Consider the following 20266-nt stretch of genomic DNA (forward strand, 5'->3'; position numbering starts at 1 on the left):
ACAGTGCGGAGGGATGAGATGCAGACAGTATACACAGAGATGACAGTATACACAGTGCGGAGGGATGAGATGCAGACAGTATACACAGAGATGACAGTATACACAGTGCGGAGGGATGAGATGCAGACAGTATACACAGATGACAGTATACACAGTGCGGAGGGATGAGATGCAGACAGTATACACAGAGATGACAGTATACACAGTGCGGAGGGATGAGATGCAGACAGTATACACAGATGACAGTATACACAGTGCGGAGGGATGAGATGCAGACAGTATACACAGAGATGACAGTATACACAGTGCGGAGGGATGAGATGCAGACAGTATACACAGAGATGACAGTATACACAGTGCGGAGGGATGAGATGCAGACAGTATACACAGTGCGGAGGGATGAGATGCAGACAGTATACACAGTGCGGAGGGATGAGATGCAGACAGTATACACAGTGCGGAGGGATGAGATGCAGACAGTATACACAGTGCGGAGGGATGAGATGCAGACAGTATACACAGTGCGGAGGGATGAGATGCAGACAGTATACACAGTGCGGAGGGATGAGATGCAGAGAGTATACACAGAGATGACAGTATACAGTTGCGGAGGGATGAGATGAATACAGTATACACAGATGACAGTATACACAGTGCGGAGGGATGAGATGAATACAGTATACACAGATGCCAGTATACAGTTGCGGAGGGATGACAGTAGTATACACAGTGCAGAGGGATGAGATGCGTAATGACAGAGATGCGGACGGTATACACAGTGCAGAGGGATGACAGTATACAGTTGCGGAGGGATGAGATGCGTAATGACAGAGATGCGGACGGTATACAGAGAGTAGCCGGGCGGTGCGCTCCTCTCTGGGAAAGCGGATTAGAGTGCGGGTCACGTGACTCCCCCCTCCGGTCTTCTCCCCTCAGGGTGGGCGCTCAGTCTGCGCTCCGCGGCCGTGCAGTGTACAGTTGTACACGGGTGGGAGGAAGTTGCTGCACGTGGGTAGAAGAGCGGAGTTGGTAGACAGAAGACGGAGTGACAGCGCAGCGGCAGGAGACTCAGGGGCCACACACCTGCAGCCAGGGGCCACTTGGGGACGGATGGTGCGGAGTGCCGTTGCTCGGGAATCGCGATGTCCTGAGGCTCGGGATCATGCAGAAGAGTGTGCGGTGTAACGAGGGTCACGCTCTGTACCTGTCTCTCCTGGCCCGCAAGGAGGGCACCAAGAGGGGGCAAGTCGGCAAGAAGGCGGCTGAGACCAACAGGTGGCACGACAAGTGGTTCGCCCTCTTCCAGAATGTCCTCTTCTGCTTCGAGGGCGAGCAGAGCGCCCGACCCTCCGGACTCTACATGCTGGAGGGTGCCAGCTGCGAGAGGGTCCCCCCACCCATAGTGGGCAGCGGGGGCAAGGAGAGCATGGAGAAGCAGGTACACCACCCCACCCCACCAATGTCTACCCCTATTTATACACTAGGTGCATGGAGTTTGTATGTTCTCCCTGTGGGTTCCTCTCACTCTCCAAACACAGGTAGGTGAATTGTCCCCTGTGTGTACATACTGGCAGTGTGCATGGCTGATTACATTCTACACTGACCCCTACTATCATATAGGACCCCACCAATCACTTACCACTGTGACTTTGGAGTACCTGGAGGATACCCACTTGGGGAGAACATGCAAACTCCATGCCAATAGATGGCCCAGATTCAAACCAAGTGCAGCGAGGCACAAGTGCCAACCACTAACCTACTGTTCTGTCTGTATACCTGTGTGTGTGTATATATATATAATTTTACTTTGTCAGACACGCGTTGCTAATTGTACCATCCATGCATAACACAGCTAATGGGCTGAAAATTACAGCCAATAATTATACAGTAAAGTAGACATGCGGCACCAGTTCAAAATGCAATTTCTTCAATCCAGAATCATGGGTTCAGGTGTCGGGACTTGAGAAAGGGTAGGGACACGCATAGGGGATGAGGACGTGAGAAAGAGTAGGGACACGCAAAGGGGATGAGGACGTGAGAAAGGGTAGGGACACGCAAAGGGGATGAGGACCTGACAAAGGGTAGGGACACGCATAGGGGATGAGGACGTGAGAAAGAGTAGCAACACGCAAAGGGGATGAGGACGTGAGAAAGGGTAGGGACACGCAAAGGGGATGAGGACCTGACAAAGGGTAGGGACACGCATAGGGGATGAGGACGTGAGAAAGAGTAGCAACACGCAAAGGGGATGAGGACGTGAGAAAGGGTAGGGACACGCAAAGGGGATGAGGACCTGACAAAGGGTAGGGACACGCATAGGGGATGAGGACGTGAGAAAGAGTAGCAACACGCAAAGGGGATGAGGACGTGAGAAAGGGTAGGGACACGCAAAGGGGATGAGGACCTGAGAAAGGGTAGGGACACGCAAAGGGGATGAGGACGTGAGAAAGGGTAGGGACACGCAAAGGGGATGAGGACCTGACAAAGGGTAGGGACACGCAAAGGGGATGAGGACCTGAGAAAGGGTAGGGACACGCAAAGGGGATGAGGACCTGACAAAGGGTAGGGACACGCAAAGGGGATGAGGACATGAGAAAGGGTAGGGACACGCAAAGGGGATGAGGACATGAGAAAGGGTAGGGACACTCAAAGGGGATGAGGACATGAGAAAGGGTAGGGACACTCAAAGGGGATGAGGACATGAGAAAGGGTAGGGACACTCAAAGGGGATGAGGACATGACAAAGGGTAGGGACACGCAAAGGGGATGAGGACCTGACAAAGGGTAGGGACACAAAGGGGATGAGGACATGACAAAGGGTAGGGACACAAAGGGGATGAGGACGTGAGAAAGGGTAGGGACACTCAAAGGGGATGAGGACATGAGAAAGGGTAGGGACACTCAAAGGGGATTAGGACCTGACAAAGGGTAGGGACACGCAAAGGGGATGAGGACCTGACAAACGGTAGGGACACTCAAAGGGGATGAGGACATGAGAAAGGGTAGGGACACTCAAAGAGGATAAGGACTTGAGAAAGGGTAGGGACACTCAAAGAGGATGAGGACTTGAGAAAGGGTAGGGACACTCAAAAAGGATGAGGACTTGAAATAGATATTGAGGATTTAAGAAAGGGACTGAGGATTTGAGAAAGAGACTGAGATCTCGAGACAGGGTCTTATGACTTGAAAAAAGGGACTGAGGACTTGAGAAATGGTCTGAGGACTTGAGAAAGGGACTGCTGATTTATGAAAGGGACTGAAGACTTGCAAAACGGACTGATAACTTAAGAAAGGGACTGCAGACTTGAGAAGGGGACTGATGACTTAAGAAAAGGACTAATGACTTGAGAAAGGGACTAAGAATGTAAAATAGGGACTGAAAAAGGGATTGAGGACTTGAGAAGAGGAATAAGGATGTAAAATAGGTACTAAGAAAGGGACTGGGTCCTTGAGAAAGGGACTAATGACTTGAGAAAGGCACTGGGGACTTGAGAAAAGGACTAAGGATGTAAAATAGGGACTAAGAAAAGGACTGAGGACTTAAGAAAGGGAAGGTACGCTTGATGGTGACAAAGGACTTGGGGAGAAGTGGGACCCCCAAAACCTTTCCTCTGATGTGTTCCTCATATACAGGTTAAGAGTTTGCAGGATTAAAGAATTAGGAAAATGTCTTTGAACCCATGTCACTTCTCCACCTTATTGGAGACCTCTGTATATATATTATATATATACTGTGTGTGGTCTGTATTGTTATACAACTACATGAAGGAGTATCAGTCCATTGATATTAGATACTCGGGGTAATTACTATTGCTTAGTTGTGTATATGATGTATAATATGATGTATATAATGTATAGGATGTATAATATGATGTATATAATGTATAGGATGTATAATATGATGTATATAATGTATAGGATGTATAATATGGTGTATATAATGTATAGGATGTATAATATGATGTATATAATGTATAGGTGACAGTAAACATGATCAGGTCTTCATGTAGCAGCAAACATCTCCGGCTGATGGGTGTCAAGGGACATGGCAGTCAGAGGTGTGTGATTATCTTGTGCGCTTGTGTTGCCCGGGGTGTCCAGCTGTGCTCCAGTCCTGTGAAGGTGTGCGTGGCGATCCAAGCATGCATGTTTATGTAAAAATATGCAGAAAGGAAGAAGGGGAGATCATGCCTGCACATCTGATGGGCTTCTCAGTCTGTGATTACCCTTCAGGTGCCGATGGATCTGACAAATGATCATTTTCCTGATTCATAAATATTTCGTATTTTATTATTCAGGAGAGTTTATGCCAGTTGTCTCTCATATCTTGGGGGAACAATCTGAAACTGAGTGAACAACTCCCACCTGGCCAGTAGTCTTTTTCCCTATAGGAGAATCTCCAAATGGCTCAGGAACACTTGTGGATATTACATGCATATTTTATTTGTCATCCAGTTTGGCTGGATTTGCAAATATTAAACAATTTGTCAAAATGACACTCAACAGTGTATTTCAGCTGCCCGCATGTGAGCTTTCATTCCTTTTAGTATTGGTGACCCCTGACTACTGGGGTGCTCTGATATAACAGCCAACTTCTATACTTGCCAGCTGTGCCTGCTGTCTTCTGGGGCCACTGCCTTCTGTGCACGCTGCATTCTGTGGCCACTGTCTCCTGTGCCCACTGCCTTCTGTGCCCACTGTCTCCTGTACCCATTGACAGCTGTGTCCACTGTGCCACCTGCCTTCTGTGCCCTCTGTCTCCTGTGTCCGCTGCCTTCTGTGTCCGCTGTCTTATGTGCCCACTGTCTGCTGTGGCCACTGCCTTCTGTGCCCACTGTCTCCTGTATCCGCATTCTCCTGTGCCCACTGTTTGTTGTGTCCTCTACCTTCTTGGCCATTGTCTCCTGTGTCCGCTGCCTTCTGTGCCCACTGTCTCCTGTGTCCGATGCCTTCTGTGCGCACTGTCCCCTGTATCTGCTACCTTCTGTGCTCACTGTCTCCTGTGTCCGCTGACTTCTGTGCCCACTGTCTCCTGTGTCCTCTGCCTTCTTGCCCACTGTCTCCTGTGTCCGCTGCCTTCTGTGCCCACTGTCCCCTGTGTCCGCTGCCTTCTGTGCCCACTGTCTCCTGTGTCCGCTGACTTCTGTGCCCACTGTCTCCTATGTCCTCTGCCTTCTGTGCCCACATTCTCCTGTGTCCGCTGCCTTCTGTGCCCACTTTCCTCTGTGTCTGCTGCCTTCTGTGTCCACTGTCTTAATTGCTCGCTGTCTCCTGTGCCCACTGCCTTCTATGCCCACTGTTTTCTGGGCCCACTGCCTCTTCTGACCATTGCCTTATTTTCCTACTGTGTCCTGTGCCTACTATCTCCTATGCCTGCTGCCTTCTCTGCCCACTGTCTCCTGTGCCTGCTGACTGTTGTGCACACTGCTTCCTGTGGCTTCTGACTCCTATGCCCAGTGTCTCCTGTGCCTGCTAACTCTTATGCACCCTACCACCTGCGATCACTGCCTCCTGTGCCCAATGTCTCCTGCACCTGCTGCCTCCTGTGCCTCTGACACCTTATTTTCCCACTGTGTCCTGTGCCTACTACAGTATCTCTTATGCCTGCTGCCTTCTCTGCCCACTGTCTCCTGTGCCTGCTGACTGTTGTGCCCACTGCTTCCTGTGGCTACTGACTCCTATGCCCAGTGTCTCCTGTGCCTGCTAACTCTTATGCACCCTGCCTCCAATGCCCATTGCCTCCTGTGCCCATTGCCTCCTGTGCCGACTGTCTTATGCGCCTACTTCTCCCTGTGCCATACTATTGTCCCATCACTGTTATGAATGTCATTACTAACCAATAATGGGTCTCAGGAGGTGGGAAGAGGTTGGCAGAGCTTACTCCCATGAAGCTGGCATTCTGGAATGTAGTGAGTACAGTGAAGATGTGCAGGTGCTCTGTCTTTTTTAGAACTTCATTGTGGTCACAGATTCTCCTTAACCTTTCTGCTTCCTGTGAATGAAATAACGTGTATCTATAGGAGAAGTGATTGCAATCACAGCTCTGCTGTGGAATATAATTGCAGTCTCCCATGCCGTGTCTTGCAGAGAGAAGCACTTTGTTCATGCTTTGCTTGGCTCCTCATACTGAGCACATGGAGAGCTTTACTCAAATGAGAAGATGATACAAAGTTACCCCAGAATTTCCATTGTAACATTTCACCTCAATCATCCAGTCTGATACAAGGGTCGTCTTGTTAGGTTTGAGTTCGGAAAGCGTGTTCCTTTCTGATATTTTGAATATTAAAGAGGAACTAAAAGCTGTGAATGGTTAGGGAACATGACAGTGGAAGATCTTTGCGGATACGAACAAGCCTTGAGATCTGCATACGATGCAAGCATCCTGTGTGTGGGAGATGCACTTACTGCTAGCGGATGCTTGTTGTTGGCATACAATCAGAAGAGTTATTTCTTAGCACTTTGTTTATTATGACATTTAGGTATGTTTAGTACACTATGCTCTTATAACTAAGGAATATTTCACAGCATTAAAGTGGATCTTCAAAGCAAAAAAAAAACATTTTGCTTCATCACAACCTCTCCCCTCCACAAACTTGAAATGCCAACACTTTTTTTTATGTTTTTTTTTTTTTATTCCTTCCTCCTCGCCACCTGTCACCATTCTCACCTAAACAATAATGACATCAGTCCTGTTCCAGCAGCCTCCTGGGATGTCTGGTGTAGATATCCAAGGAGCTATCGGCTTCCATACAGTAGATGGGGAAAGACTTGTCATCAGGGGCCGGCTGCAAGAACCCGTAAGTGACCGCTTATCCCGCAATGATGGAAGGAACAAAAATGGAGGCCCAGACGCAATGTGTGGCATAATGCAGGACAACACTGTATTCAATTAGCATGTGAGTTTATTACTAATAATTACTTTATTAGTCTAAACAACGATCTTCATGGAAGGATTACCGGGTATTTTAAGGACAGCTGTAGATTTAAACATTTTTTATAATTTTTTTAATTACATTTCCTGACATTTTAGTGATTGGACTTTCATCTCAATTAAAGGGATTGTAAAGGTTAATTTTAAAAAAAAATAACCAACATGTCATACTTACCTCCACTGTGCAGTACATTTTGCACAGAGTGGCCCGGATCCTCCTGTTCTGGGGTCCCACAGCGGCTCCTCCCCGCAATAGATAACCCCCACTGGGAAGCTCTCTCCCGAGGGGGTTACCTTGCGGTCACGCTCCTATCTCATACACTGCGTCCATAAACACAGAGGGCCATATTCTGAGTAAAGTTACGATGGAGTAACTCAGGATACTCCATCGTAACTCCCTTTTTTGACCCGTGTATCTATGCTCCTGATTCTCAGAATCATTTTTGCATAGATACACTTAAGATCCGCCATCTGTAAGTCACTTACACTGGCGGATCTTAAATGCAATGACGCCGGCCGCCGCTAGATGGCATTTACATGAAGGAGTCATTTGCATATGCAAATGATCCTTCTACGCCGATTCACGAACGAGTTCGCGTCGCGTAACCGTCGCTAACGTCGTTTGCGTAAGCGGAAACTTACCCCTGCTATATGAGGGGTAAGTTTCCGCAAGTCTCGCGTAGGCCATGTTACGGATGGCGTCGGATCCCCGTCGTGTTTTTTCGTCGGATACGTCGTTTACGTAAGTCGTTCTTGAATACGACTTTACGTCAATGACGCACACGTCGGCGTCATTGACGTTTTCCGCCGAGAACTGGAGCATGCGCACTGGGCTTTTTGCAGCCCGGCGCATGCCCAGTTCTTTTGCATCGGGGGCGCGCTTCATTTGAATAGAAGCCGCCCCCTTGGAGATCCGCCAGGCTACGCCGGGACACTTACACTCCGCTGTCCCAACTTATGGAGCAAGTGGTTGGGGAATACAACACCTGCTCCAGTAAGTTGGGACAGCGGAGTGTAAGTGCCCTAAGCGAAGCAGGCGGATATTTAGAGAGAATATGGCCCAGAGTGTATGACTCGGTCCCACCCCCTTGCAGGCATGTCATTGGATTTGATTGACAGCAGCGGGAGCCAATGGCTGCGCTGCTAAAAATCTATCCAATCAATGCAGAGACTCCGTGGAGAAGAAGACACCGGGGACGGGCCAAGCAGGTGAACCGGCTCAGGTAAGTAAAATGGGGGGGGGGGGGGGGGCGTGATTGCCAGGTGTTTTTACACCTTAATGCATAGGATGCATTAAGGTGAAAAAACACGAACCCCTTTAATGTGTATTTGAACTCAAAAAACAAAATGTAGTACTTTGTATCTTACCTGTCCTTAGGTGTGGTGGTTGCATTAGTTTTATTTTCAAGGCTTTTTTCTTTTATTTTTACCTGGTCATCCAGCCAGCAACACACCTAGGGTGACTACGATCACACACTATACTCTATCTTTGGAGCAGCATTGTCAACCTTATAGAAAACATTAGTGTTAGGACTACAGAACAACTCCACTTTTCATTACTCTAAGGCCGAGTACTCACGACCAAACATGTTCGCTCGAAATGTCCGACGGGCTGTTTCCGGCGTACAAGGCTGTTTTTCCATTTGGCCCGCTGGCTTGTACACACCAGCGGACGATATTTCCCTGCGGACCTGAACGCGTGCACGTAATCCACGTTTGACGTCACTATAAAGGGAAAGGCCAAAGTCAATGGCGACGCCCTCTGTTCCGCTTTTGCTAGTTACGGCTTTGCTCGTGTTAGTGAAGGTTTGGTTAGAGCTGATTCGCGCTTCTCGGTCTCCAGGCTTTAGCAGGTAGTATTTTCTCGTTCAGTGCGTGTGCTTGTGGGTACGTAGTTGGCATTCGGGTACAGGCGTGCAGTTCGTTCTGCTTAGCAGATTCGTACTGTGCGTTCGTATCTGTGTGTCGTGCGTTCTTTGCAGGTACCGCTGGATTTGATTGTGCTTTCTGTTGGAGTGTGTTCTTGACTGACCAGCCGGCCGGTTTGAAGCCATGATGGAGCAGCAGCGTAAATTTTCGCGAGTTGGTGCTGTTTATGGGATGGCTGCTGGATATGTTCATTATTCCAGTACTTTGGCCAGAAACAGGGGGCGGAGGCGTTTCTGGACCAAGAATTGGTTGCGCCAGCGTGACCAGTTCTCACATATGCCTCTGCTTAGGGAACTCCAGGAGAATAATCCTAATGACTATAGGAATTTTCTCCGCATGACGGACCCCGTATTCAACAGTCTGCTGGAACTTCTGTCCCCCTATATCACGAGGCAGGACACTGTGATGCGCCAAGCCATCACGGCCGAGCAGAGGCTTATTGCCACGTTGCGGTACCTGGCGACTGGGAGGAGCCTGCAGGACCTCAAGTTCTCGACAGGCATCTCTCCGCAGGCGCTTGGGGTCATCATACCGGACACGTGTGCTGCCATCATTAAAGTTATGCACGAGGAGTATATGAAGGTAAGTTTCCTCATTTTAACCTCACAATGTGTCTTTAATAATGTGGCAAACTAACTTTTTATTTTATTTCCCAGATATGCTGTGTGTTTAACTAACGTTCCCTTTTCTCACTATGCATGTTGATATCAGCTTTTACATGTTCTTTTTATTTTGGCCTACCTGCATATTTTGATCTTACCCAATATTAACCTGTCCAGCATGCTATCTTCGGGCCAACCCCCACCATGCCACTTTTTTATTTATTTTTTTGTTTTCTAAAAACAGTTTAAACACCCCCCACCCCCCCTTCAAAGTGTTTTTGTCCCCATCAGAGGGCTGTGGAGTCTCTTATTAATTAAGTGGGCCTATCTATTTGTGCCCCGAAATTCTCCCTTCATAATTTGCAAATGCTATTTTAAAAATGTAAAGTTGCACAAGGATGCTTGTAGGATTATGTTTGCAATGTTTATGTGCCAAAGTACTAAATCTCTTTTTTTGTTTGTCCCCACAGCTACCCTCCACACCACAGGAATGGCAGTCTGTGGCTTCCCAATTTGCCGAGCGGTGGGATTTTCCTAACTGCGGTGGAGCAATAGATGGGAAACACGTCCGCATTGTGCCCCCACCCCACTCGGGGTCCTACTATTATAATTACAAGGGTTATCATAGTATCGTGTTAATGGCGGTGGTGTCGGCACAGTATGAGTTTCTATATGTGGACGTGGGGAAGAACGGCCGGATGTCAGATGGGGGAGTGTTCGCACGGACTGATTTCTATGATCGTCTCCAAACTGGTGGTCTGGCATTGCCACCAGATGAAGATAATGTGGAAGGACTTCCGTTTGTGTTCCTAGCGGACGAGGCTTTCGGCCTTGGACCTCACCTAATGCGGCCTTTTCCCCAGAGGACCCTCACCTTAGAGAGGAGTGTGTTCAATTTTCGGTTGTCCAGGGCTCGGAGGGTAGTCGAGAATGCCTTTGGGATCCTCAGCAACCGGTTCCGCCTGTTCCTGACATCGATACATTTGGCGGAATATAAATTGAACACCGTTGTATTTGCCTGCTGCATTTTGCACAATTTTCTACGCAGGCACTCCCAGACGTACCTAGCCTCCATGGGCTCTGAGGCAGGACTACCCTCAGAGAACATTCCTGGCCTGGACACTGGTCGCGCTGGCTTGGCCCCCCAATCTGCTCGTGAGGTACGCGACAAATATGTTGAGTACTTCATGGGTCGGGGGGCCATTGCTATGCCAGATCATATTTCTTTCTAATTCGGCCCCCAAAGAAAGGAATATTCTCACAACTAATAAATAATTAGACCATTGGACTTTATACAGTTGTTTGTCATTACTGCTTTTTCTCTATTTTTCTGTCTTCCAGGTTATCTCCAAAAATAGTGCACTTCTAGTGCCAAATTTACTTACTCAGATGTATTAACTAACCACATTTGCACATTATTCACTCATCTACTAACTGGGTATTCAGTCTAGAAATAAGAAGCCACTCATTTTTCTGCTTTTGATGTCTCATATTTTTTTTTTTATTTTAGTCATTTTTTAACAAGAAATGTGTATTTTTAGGCAGAAACCATTTCCTGCAAATTTTTGATACAAAATATTGGCTTTTAATTATTTATTTTTTTGTCTTTATTGACAGTGATTAGCAATAATAATGATCGAAACACAATGTAAGAATAATTTCACTGAAACTATACGCAAGAATTTTTGGGCTTGTCTCCTATATATCTATCTCTAGATATATATATATATATATATATATATATATCTATATCTAGATATATCTATATATCTATATATATATATATATATATATATATATATATATATATATATATATATATATATATATATATATATATACACACTTCTAAACAGAATTTTTTTAGACTTTGGTTAAAAATTTAAGTTCTTATTTAGTTTGGTTTCCAATAACCCAGACTAATTTATGTAGACATTTTTTGGGTTATTTTTTATTTTCTAATTTTTTTTTGGGTATTTGTTTCGAAGACATTTATTTACATTTATAAATTTTTGTGTATTTTTTTTATACAAAAAATTTTTTGGCTTTGTATTTGTTTGTGTCTAATTTTTTCAACAAGATTTTAACACAACACAAAATTTTTTTGTTTTTTTACAATAATTAGTTAACTTCTTTCTTTAGGTGAGATTTCTTGTTCGTTTTGTGATCTGAAACTGGAAACATTTACAAACCAAAAAAGATCAACACCAAACAAAAATTTAAAAAAAGAACAGCAGTCAGTCATATGGATGGTGTGCTTTCACACTGGAACACGCCAAAATTTCTAAATGCACACATTCAGTGAAAACTCGCCAAATGTCATTGGTTAAACAGACAAATGGCCACATGTGCTATCTGACATCATGGGTGATCAATGTCTGTGTTTTGTGGGAGCAAACCCTTCCTCTCAACTACTTGAGGATCGAGGAGGGGTTTGTACCCACAAAGCACAGACAATAGATAGTCTGTGATGGCAGATAGCACATATTGGCACACTGTGTGTGCATTTAGAAATTTTGGCGTATTATAAAGTACAAAAATTAAAAAGGGTTTTGTGGGCGGGGGATGGGCTTCTGTGGTTCAGTCTTTGACACGGCCCATCATGTCAATGATATTTTTGTAATTTTGTTCGATGACTAGCATCCTTTGTCGCATGTTCTCCATTTCCGTGCTACACTCTGAAATGACATTTCGCACATTCTGCTCCATGACTAGCATCCTTTCCCGCATAATGTCCATTTCCGTGCTGCACTCCATTAGTTGCTGTACAATTATAGAAGCACTTGCACGTGAAAAATGTGCTACTCCATCTTCATCCCCTAAAAAGAAACAAATTGGCATTCAAAATATGTAAATAATTTCCAGCCTATCTGCATATGTTTGGCCCTATTAATATAGGGGTGACACTGACCTGATGGCCTGATAATTTCAACATCCCCAATTTCTTCATCTTCTATCACTCCTCCTTCTTCCACCACCTCCCCATCATCTTCTATCACTCCTCCTTCTTCCACCACCTCCCCATCATCTTCGACTCCTCCTTCATCCATCAATCCACCTTCTTGCAATTCGCCAAATTGTTCTTCCGCCACTTGCCCTTCATCTGATATAAATTCTAAGTCCAAAATAACTTCTTCCTCCTCTCTTCCTTCCTCCTTTCTTCCTTCCTCTTCTCCTTCCACATCCTCTTCTCCTTCCACATCCTCTTCTCCTTCCACATCCTCTTCTCCTTCCACATCCTCTTCTCCTTCCACATCCTCTTCTCCTTCCACATCCTCCTCTCTTCCTTCCCCAGCCTCCTCCTGCTCAACATGTGGAGGTGTTTGATTTTCCGGGTGTCTGGCCCTCTCTGCCTCCTCCAATTGCTGGCGTCTTCTTTCCCCTATAAGAAATAATAAAAAACAAAAGGGATACTCATCAGCACACAGATATTGGATATCATAAATCGCACACATTGCATAGACGATACATTTATGATGATTTTTGGTTGTTTATTCTTTCAGCAATCCTCCATTTTTGGCGTAGTTCTAGGCCAAGCTCTGATCCTGCCCCTTTTTTGCTAAGAAGTGACACAAATGGATGTCCCCCCAAAACATTAATTCTCGTCGACCCTCCAAATAAATATACTTTGATTTTTGAGACACAGGTGCTTTGCATTTCCAGATGTTAAAACATCAGCTTTATTTGCATTTTGGAGAATGAATCTTGTTTGCCTGTCACATTCACTCAATTTAATTTCTGTGATTTTGCTATTCAACAATGTTGGAAAACCAAGTTTGGGGCCAGTCAGCCATGTCCAGGTGTGTTGTTCCTGGAGTAACGTCACATTTTTGCTAAACAATGTCATATTACGCTTGTTTACTATTTCACAAAATTTGTTTAAGGTTGTTATTTGACATAAACACAATACAGTATCTACACGTGTTCAAAAGTACAAGCAGGCCAAGGAGGCAGATGTTAAAAAATACATGTCAACACATTATTGCAGACATTCCCCCCCCCCTTAAATAATATGGACTTACTTTTACGCAGAATTTTCAGTATCTTCTTCATGTGATGTGGCTCCCTCAATTTTAAATCGGACCAACGCTTCCGTAGTTGCTCCTTTGACCTGGTGACACCAAACATTCTCCTCATTCTCCTTGCCACCTTGTCCATTATGTGTGACTTTCTACGGTTCGGTGTTTTGTAGGGCCCACATTCACCATCATAATCCTTCCTCCTCATGATGTAAACCAACTCCACCATTTCTTCGAACGCCATATTAGTGGCTTTATATCTTTTAGGCCTGGATCGGGACGGTCCTGCCTCTGTCCCTTCACTTGCGCCATGAGAGCTCCGTGCCCGCTCGTGTGACATCGCCATCTTTCCTTCCCACAGAGATTAGGGGCGTGGAAACGAGGAAATGTCCCGTCAGGGGCGGAGATGAGGGCGGGGATTCTTGCATATGCGGAGTGTCGCGAATGCCAACAACGTATTGACGTAGGTTACGCGGAGAATATTCGCGCGATTCCAGAACCTACACAGTTAACGCCATATTTACTTTTTCAATTGATTAGGGGCATGGCAAAGGTGACAAGGGCGGCGTTTCATACATACGCGGAGTGGATAAAAGGCGCTTGACGTGATTACGTAGGTTACGTGTTAATTCAGCGAGCGGAAGAAACGAGGATTGTGAGAGAGGCAGGTAAGAAATTTAAACATGGGATCAGCAGCGGGCTCTAAAATGTAGAGCAATGGGATGGGGGTTTGGTCTGTTGGTTGCACAGTTTTATTAAGCTATTATGTCTCTTGGATACCAGAATGTGATTTTCGTACCCAAATGCTTTTGTAGACATCACAAAATAGAGAGGTCAAAAATGCTGTGACTCATTATCAATTATGTAGGGTGTATTCAGATCAGGCCAAGTATTGTTCTGTGTTGGTTGGACAGAGGTCATTAGGAAGTTACTTTCATGTAATCAATGCTGAGGGGCAGGATATCTACACATGCAATAGTGCCTTGATGAATGCTGTCATTTGTAATAATTGTGTATGGTTGTACATTTCTATTATTTCCTGCAATGTAACCAAAGGGGCGGCATGTATAAAAAAAATGTTTGCTAAAACCAACCAATGGGGCAGAGCTGGCCAGCATTTTCTAAACAAGAGACACTGTGTTTGTATTTCTATATAGGTACTACTTTTTAACCAACATATTCTATCAATGTAAATGCTGAGGCTTTTTTTAATTGTGTTTTTGGTTTCTTTTTATTTTTTCAATCTAGAATAAAAAAAAGTAAATCATAACTTCACAATGGATCTCCTGCAGACCCAAGACATTATCCAGCATTTGCTGGATAAATTTAGGGAAATGCCCATCCTGTGGGATTCAAAGCAGGACCATTATCATAACAAGGACATACGAGCGGCAGCACTTGAACAGCTAGCAGCATACATGAGGACATGGGTGCCAGAATGCAGTGCCAACATGGTGAAGGATAAACTTGCCAACCTCAGGGGCACATATAGGAGAGCGTACAAAGCTCACCAAAAGCAGCTAAGATGTGGAGCAGCAGCAAGACCACCAAAGGAACCCAAGCTGTGGTATTACAGCCAGATGTCATTTTTGCGGGATCAACTGGAAGGCAGGGCATCAATGTCAAGTCTGAATCCCAACCTTTCCTCCACGCTACCTCCCAGCGGGACTTCCCCAGATCACCACAGCCCTGCAGAGTCAGATGAAGAGGGCCTGGCTGACAGAGAGGCAGATCTGCGCCTCTACGATGATGAGGTATAGTAGTTTCATAACTAGTTATGTAATAATATTAATTATTGTTTGATTCTTGACTTGATATTGGTTAATAAAATACAAGCTGGGAAGGAAAAATCTAAAATCGTGGGCAAACAAATAGGTGTCAGGGATGACAACTGCAGGGGTCAGAGGGTGAGTCTGTTTTCAAGTTTAAATTCAAGGCAAAAAATAAGATTCAAGCATGAAAATGTGAGTGAGTATATTCCTAAATATATTACAACATGTCCCTTTTTTTTACACAGGAAGAAGAGACCAGCCAGGAGGTGGCAGATCCTCTCCTCACTGTCAGCCAGGACGAAGGGGTCAGTGGCAGCCAGGAGGAGGCCGGGCCCAGTGGCGTTCAGCAGCTCCCCAGGACAAGCACCACCAGCCAGGCTCCTCCCCTTTATATTAGGCCACCAGGCCGTAAGAAGAAATTGGGGGCAGTGGAGGAAGCCAGCCTCAAAATGATTCAGGAGGCGAGTGCCATCATGAGGGCCCCCCTCAACCCCACTGAGGCCTACAGTGCCTCCGTGGCACATGACCTCAATAAAGGCACGGAGGAGCAGAGGCAATTGGCCAAGGGCATCATCAACCAGGCCCTTTGGTGGATGCAGAGGGAGCTGCTGACCCCAGACACTGGGCTATGTGACCCGGCCCGGCTTGCTGAACATCATACTCCTGCTGCCACATCATCCCCACCTGCAAGGGCCCAGGGAAGACCCGCTGGAAGGCAGCCTGGAAGGAAGGTTGCAAGGAAGAGGAGACGTTGATGCCCTGCCTTCCATTTGATCCCCCACAAATGGCATCTTGTTTGGACTACCACAGCTTGGGTTCCTTTGGTTATGTGCTGCTGCTTCAGATTTTATTTTGTGTGCTTCCTGAGGTTGGCTAGTTTATCCTTCACCATGTTTCAAATGCAAGTTTGCATGTATTTTGCTAGCTGTTCAAGTGCTGCCATTCTGTTTTTGTTCCTTTTTATAATTTGCTCAAATAAAAGCCTTTTTGTTGATTTGAAAAACGTGCCTATTGTTTGTAATACTGTGGGTATTATTTTAGGCATCAAACATTACAAACAAATAAAATGTTTAATCTAAAATATTCACTAACTCATGGGGGGGGGGGGCATTTGGTGTGCCAACATGGTAGACAATTTAAACAACCTTCAAAATAATCCTGTTAAATATACAAACAAAAGCTAAATCAAAACTATTTCCTATTAAAATATTCTAAATGGTGACATAACTATAAACACCTAAAGAAAGTGGGAAAGATAACCATTAAACATTAAAAGCTAAAAATTTGAAATGTGGAGGACCACTAAAAATATGATACGTCGGGCCAATAAAAGTTTGCAAAAATCTTACTACATCATAGCTAACAAATGTCACTTTTCAGTATGGAACAACTCAGTTGAAATAACATGAGCTAAATAACTGATTAGTTATAGCAAGAGAAGAATGAATAAAACGACGGCATCAAGCGTTGGTTATTGTGTGTTTTGCTTCAGTGTTCTATTGCTAGAATTAATCTTTCTATTGACGAATGTGCCATATCCCAAACAAACGTGAGTTTTACCTGAACGAGCGCTCCCGTGGCCTCATTTAGTCTGAGCATGCGCGGGGTTTTTGTACGTTGGTTTTGTGTACTCACCACCAAACATGTCCGTTCGGACAGGATTTGAGCGGACGGTTTTAAAACAAGTTTGGAAATAAATGTCTGCTGAAAAACGGCCCGGCGGGCAAATGTACGGTGAAATTCTGTACGCTCGTAACTACACACGACCAAACATGTATGCTGAAACTGGTCCGCGGGCCAGTTTCAGCAAACATGTTTGGTCGTGAGTATGGGGCCTAAGCCCTGGTTCACACTGGGCTGCGGGAGTGAAGCCGTGCGAGTTCAGCTGAACTCGCACGATTTCACTCCCGCCGGCAGTCCCGATTTCGGCCGCGATTTAAGAGACATCTGTGCAGGTTTCTGCACAGATGTCTATGTAAATCGCGGCCCGAAATCGCAAAAAGTAGTACAAGAACTACTTTTTGAAATCGGTGCAGCGCTGCAGATGCGGCGTCGCACCGATTAGGACGGCGCCATTGCCGACAATTGGCGGCATTTGAGATGCGATTTCACATGTGAAATCGCATCTCAAATCGAATGAAATCGCACCCAGTGTGAACCTGGGCTAAATCATAGGGATGTTCTGTTGACCTAACTTTTTTTTCAGCTATTGCAGAGTGCAAAGGACAGCACTGTACTTCTGGCAGGATGACAGTTATTTTTCGCACTTATCTAACAGACAGGAGCGGCCCATCCACCTGTAACAGCACTGGTGAACAGAGTGAACCACAACTGCGGTTAGCAAGGAATTCAATGCGCTTATTTTTGTGACAACTCAGTATTGGGCACCAGGTGTCACTCCTAGCAAACAGGAGTTTGGGGGATCTCTACATCATCTCTCTGTCACATAAAGAAAGGCGTTGAGCTACTAAGAATGGATGCATTACAACATGCGACCAGAGCTTAGCATTTAAAATTATAGTATGTACTAAAAGATTGCAATGCACAACTGTACGCTAGTGATTATGAGTATTACATAGCGTCGCGCATTAGGCGAATAAGGAAGAAGGCAAAGAATATGTCAACCCTTAGCATAGCAAGTTTTAGCTGAACATGTTCCGCAAATTTAGGGCATAAGCCCATATACAAGTAGCACTTATGTCAGCACGTAGTAAATATGCCTTGTAGCGACAACTGATAGTTGCATAAGAGTAGCAATTTATAGCTTAGGTACTTTGAGAGTACACATAGTAAATAGGAGTTGTTGTGACAACTATTAGATGCGTATAAGAGGCAATAGAGTTCAGGTTATTATAGTTGCATCTATGAGGTGAATATTGCACGCATAATAGTAGTTGCATGTGAGAGGCAATGTAGCTCAGGTAATTAACTGGATATATGAGGTGAATATTGCACAAGTAATTTGAGGGTAGCTGACCCTTTAAGGTACTCCTTAGCAAACAGTCCTCAAACAGCCCCCGCTTTACTTACCTGACCCGTCGAAAGTCCCGCGCTCGGTCCCGAGATCCTCTTCGCTGCTCATCCTGGCCGCTGATTTGCTAGAGCGGATGGATTAAGAGCAGCGCAGCCATTGGCTGGCGCTGCTGTCAATCACATCCAGTGACGCGCAGGGATTAGTGATACAGTGAGCAGCTATGGCCGCTCGCTGTATCACGGGAGCGCGCCCGCAAGGACTCATCACCATTCGAGCTCTCTCGCATGAATGTGGTGAGTTCTTGTGGGGAGGACCAGAGACAGCCGCCGAGGGACCCCAGAAGACGTGGATCGGGGCCACTCTGTGCAAAACGAACTGCACAGTGGAGGTAAGTATAACATGTTTGTTTTTTTAAAGAATTTTTTTTTTCCTTTAGTACCCCCTTAACACAGCAGTATATCCCAATAAGTATGTTGTTATCCACAAGGCATATTAAAGCGGGAGTTCACCCATTTATTACAATTTTCCCCTTTTCCCCTTAGATTCCTGCTCGTTCGGTCTAGGGGAATCGGCTATTTGTATTAAAATATGAGCAGTACTTACCCGTTTTCGAGATGCATCTTCTTCCGTCGCTTCCGGGTATGGGTCTTCGGGAGCGGGCGTTCCTTCTTGATTGACAGTCTTCCGAGAGGCTTCCGACGGTCGCATCCATCGCGTCACTCGTAGCCGAAAGAAGCCGAACGTCGGTGCGGCTCTATACTGCGCCTGCGCACCGACGTTCGGCTTCTTTCGGAAAATCGTGACGCGATGGATGCGACCGTCGGAAGCCTCTCGGAAGACTGTCAATCAAGAAGGAACGCCCATTCCCGCAGCCCATACCCGGAAGCGACGGAGAGGATGCATCTCGTAAACGGGTAAGTAATGCTCATATTTTAAAACAAATAGCCGATTCCCCTAGTAAAAACGAGCAGGAATCTAAGGGGAAAAAGTGCCCTCTAAGGGTGAACCACCGCTTTAAGTAACAACAAAATGTATCAGATGAAACACAAGCAGCAGATCTTCTTATAGGACTACAAGTAATACAATAGCTACTTATCTGTTTGCAGACTTCAATGTAGACGTTAGGGATTCCGTGGTGTAGGGTAATCAGCAAAGGGCTCAAGGTTGTAGTAGCTGCAATAGCACTAAAGTAGTAGTTGTTGCCTGGAGCGGTGTTGAAGCATGGGGAGCAATGGCAGCGTGGACGCAGAGAGTCTGTTGCTAGCTGACCATAATATTGCCTCTATAGTAGCGTGGCCGGAACGGCTGACACTAATAGAACCCTGTTCATCTGTTTCCTGAATGCCTTTATAGGCAGCAGCCAAATATGTACAGGTGCAGTGCAACAGCACTGAATGCAAAAGACCGCCGTACTCCACGGCACACTTCCGCGTTCCACGCTGGAACGCACCACAGCACCGGGCGATGACTTTATCGCACGAGCGCCGTATGCGTTTCAGCATGAAATGCATTACGGCGCTGAAAGCGCCTGTTACCAGCAAAGAGAAGGCGCGCAGAGCGCTTGTTATACAGAAAACAGCCAGCACAAGGAGCGGCTGTTACACCACCCCATCTATGCAATGGATAGATTTATGCACAGCATGAATCTATCCATGGCCACTACGGCCACCCCCTATTTATGTGTCCGGCCCCTTTCAGGGCACCGGGTGCATTAAATACTCAGAAACACTTGGAAATACGAGTTATAGAGGGAAAGAAGGGGGAGAAGACAGTAAATATCATTAGCGGCTGGTTGTACCCAAGTTGATTGATTGATCAGCTTGGAACATTCAGCCTGCCCATTAATGGTTCGAATCTTAGCCGGTTCCTGCTGAACTGGCCGACATTTGAACCATGTATATCCGACCTAAGATAAGCAATATACCTTATTCCTTACCCCCTAGAGTTAAAAAAGAAGTATGGATTTTTATTTTTCTGAATTATACTTTTCTAGGTGGATGCAGCATCGATCTGATGCTGCATCTGTCTCCCGGCGGCTC

General features: G+C 45.7%; 1 protein-coding gene across 3 annotated transcripts in view; it reads left to right on the top strand.

Annotated features, from left to right (window-relative positions):
• The first annotated feature begins 798 nt into the window (after nt 1-798).
• Nucleotides 799-20266, top strand: part of RASGRF2 (Ras protein specific guanine nucleotide releasing factor 2) — a 486592-nt gene continuing 467124 nt past the window's right edge. For all 3 annotated transcript variants that reach the window (XM_040341627.1, XM_040341631.1, XM_040341628.1), the window contains exon 1: nt 799-1438. In XM_040341627.1, the coding sequence (XP_040197561.1) occupies nt 1163-1438 (276 nt within the window). In that variant the 5' untranslated portion in view covers nt 799-1162. The remainder of the gene's footprint in view (nt 1439-20266) is intronic.

This window comes from Rana temporaria, chromosome 1 (assembly GCF_905171775.1).
Source record: "Rana temporaria chromosome 1, aRanTem1.1, whole genome shotgun sequence".
Lineage (NCBI taxonomy): Eukaryota > Metazoa > Chordata > Amphibia > Anura > Ranidae > Rana > Rana temporaria.